The sequence below is a fragment of the Neltuma alba genome, unplaced genomic scaffold, assembly GCF_004799145.2.
Source record: "Neltuma alba isolate B1F8T4 unplaced genomic scaffold, ASM479914v2 tig00012566_pilon, whole genome shotgun sequence".
In the NCBI taxonomy this organism is placed as follows: Eukaryota; Viridiplantae; Streptophyta; class Magnoliopsida; order Fabales; family Fabaceae; genus Neltuma; species Neltuma alba.
The window spans coordinates 74,820-77,102 of NW_021637021.1; the positions used below are offsets into that span (position 1 = coordinate 74,820).

At 38.8% G+C, this 2,283-nt stretch overlaps 1 protein-coding gene across 1 annotated transcript; it reads left to right on the plus strand.

Moving 5' to 3' along the window:
• Positions 1 to 982: 982 nt before the first annotated feature.
• Positions 983 to 1,934, plus strand: LOC114728723 (chaperone protein dnaJ 11, chloroplastic-like). Its single transcript, XM_028915659.1, has one exon. It carries the CDS (start codon positions 1,133 to 1,135, stop codon positions 1,610 to 1,612), a length of 480 nt encoding a protein of 159 aa, XP_028771492.1. The 5' UTR covers positions 983 to 1,132; the 3' UTR covers positions 1,613 to 1,934.
• Positions 1,935 to 2,283: the final 349 nt, after the last annotated feature.

A 2,283-nucleotide genomic window follows, 5' to 3' on the forward strand; every position in this document is an offset into this window, starting at 1 on the left:
ACCTTTTTCTCCAAGAAAACTTAAATTAAGTTAAATATAAGAGAATCCCATAAAAAAAATAATTGAAACTATTAAATCAAAAATAATATTTTTATAAAAATATATTATTATTTATAAGTTTAGTGTTTTGAAAACCTACATAATTAAATGATCTAAGATTTAGTAATTTCAATTTTGTTATGAAATTTTTTCCGTTAAACATCCTTAAATGTGTTTCTAATTTTGCATTAATATTAAGCAATAAATAACATTCATGTCAAAATGTTCTCCACACAAAGTATCATCCATGTTTCACTAGAAGGCTGTCCAATTTAACCTTCAGGACTTATTTATAAATTATTTTAACATGTTTCATACTGATTAAAAAAATCAAAATTTCTTAAAATTTTTTAAAATAAAAAATAAAAAGTATAAAAATAAAAACAAGAAAACAGATAAAAGTTGTTTTGATTTTTTAGTTTTTAAAAATATATTACTGTTTTTGTTTTTTAAAATAATCAACTGAAAACAAATTACCAAACAACTTTTTTTTTATTTTTAAAAACATAAAATTATTTTTAAAATAATAAATCAAACAGGTTCTATATTTTTTTTTTCCCTGTCCTATAAATATGAGCAGGAGTAGATTACTATTGTACTGCTAACGTAAAATTACGCGTATTCTTGGGGCTGCATCCAATTAAATGGTAGTACCCTCCCACGACGAGGGGTCCGGTTCATGCGAACCCCGCATACCCAGGCTCAAGTGGACCAGTCTTCTAGAACATCTTCCACCACAGGCAAAACGCAGTCGACACGTCATCGCCTAAGAAGACCGTCTCTCTCGCTCTCTTGAAATGTGAAAACCGACAGCCAACACACGGTTTTGCTTTCTCTTCCCTACCCATGGCTATGATTCTGCGTCCTTCCCAGCCCGCTATCCCGTATCTGCCTATTACCTTGTGCTCTTTAAATGACTCTTTTGCCCTTCTACCCCTTTGACCCCTATATAATCTTCCCCCATATTCCTTCTCCTCGCATCTCGCGTATAGCTAGTTGAAGATCACAGTCTCACACAATCATACCCGACTATACAATCCTAATTTCCGGATTTGCCCTTTCTGTTTCTCCGATTTCCCTTGTTCGTTTCGCCATGGCTGGAACCCTAAATTTTTCGCTCCCCGCTGTCAGTCCTGTCCGTTCCTCCTCTTCCAACGGCGCGGCTACTTCCTCCGTCAGGTTTCTTCCTCATCAATGTAGGGCTTCGATGCGGTCTTTTGCGACTGAGGCCGGATCTGCGGCTGTCGCATCTCGGCGGCCGGCGAGTCTCTACGAGGTGCTTCGAGTCAGTCAGAACGCTTCTCCGAGGGAGATCAAATCGGCTTACCGGAGTTTGGCTAAGATCTACCATCCTGATTCGGTGCTGCATCGATCGGAGTATGACGATGACCAGGACTTCATCGAGATTCACAACGCCTACGCCACTCTCTCCGATCCCTCGGCGAGAGCGATCTACGATCTTTCTTTGATGGCTGTTCATGGGAGGAGGCGGCCGGTATCGTCGTCGGCGGTTCAGAATGCCTCTTCTGGGTTTTATACGACCCGCAGATGGGAGACGGATCAGTGCTGGTAGAGATTGCCGTTTCTCCTTTAGGAAATTTGTAAGGCCGAGGAAAAGAAAAGAGCGTTATAGATTAGGGGAAAACTGCATTCTGCAAAACACAAAATTTTCAATAGTGTTTTGCGGATTATGCGAAAGAAAAAAAAACAATGTAGGAGACTCTGTAAATTCTACCTCTTATATATATTGAAGAAATATGGATATACGATGTTGTTCAGTGTTATTTTTCTCGACTTCTTTGTCATCTAAATTTGTCTGTATAATCTGATTCCAAGCTGAGGTTTCGTTCCATGATTCTATCCGATCTCTGGACAGTGCTCGCAATTTAAAACATCGTCAAGTGTTCTTCTTTGTTCTTTCCCTGTAATCCGAATGATTGCATCTTTAGCTTGTCAAGTGTTTACTGGAGGGAAATGGGGATGAATTTCGCTCAACAAGGAGAGCATCTAAAATTCTGTTGCTTGACAAACTTAAGCAGGAATGTTATGTAGTAGCATAGTAGCAGTCTGCTGAAGTGTGGATAAAGATTCTTTTGCCCTAATGCAGCAGGCAAAAGAGACTTTGCAGTAGATATAAGTAGCGAATTCTCTCAAGATAACCCTGTGAATGGAGCTTTTATCATTTTCTCTCGTTTTGATATTCCTACATTTCTCTTCATCGGTGGCCGAGTGAGTTGTTGGAGC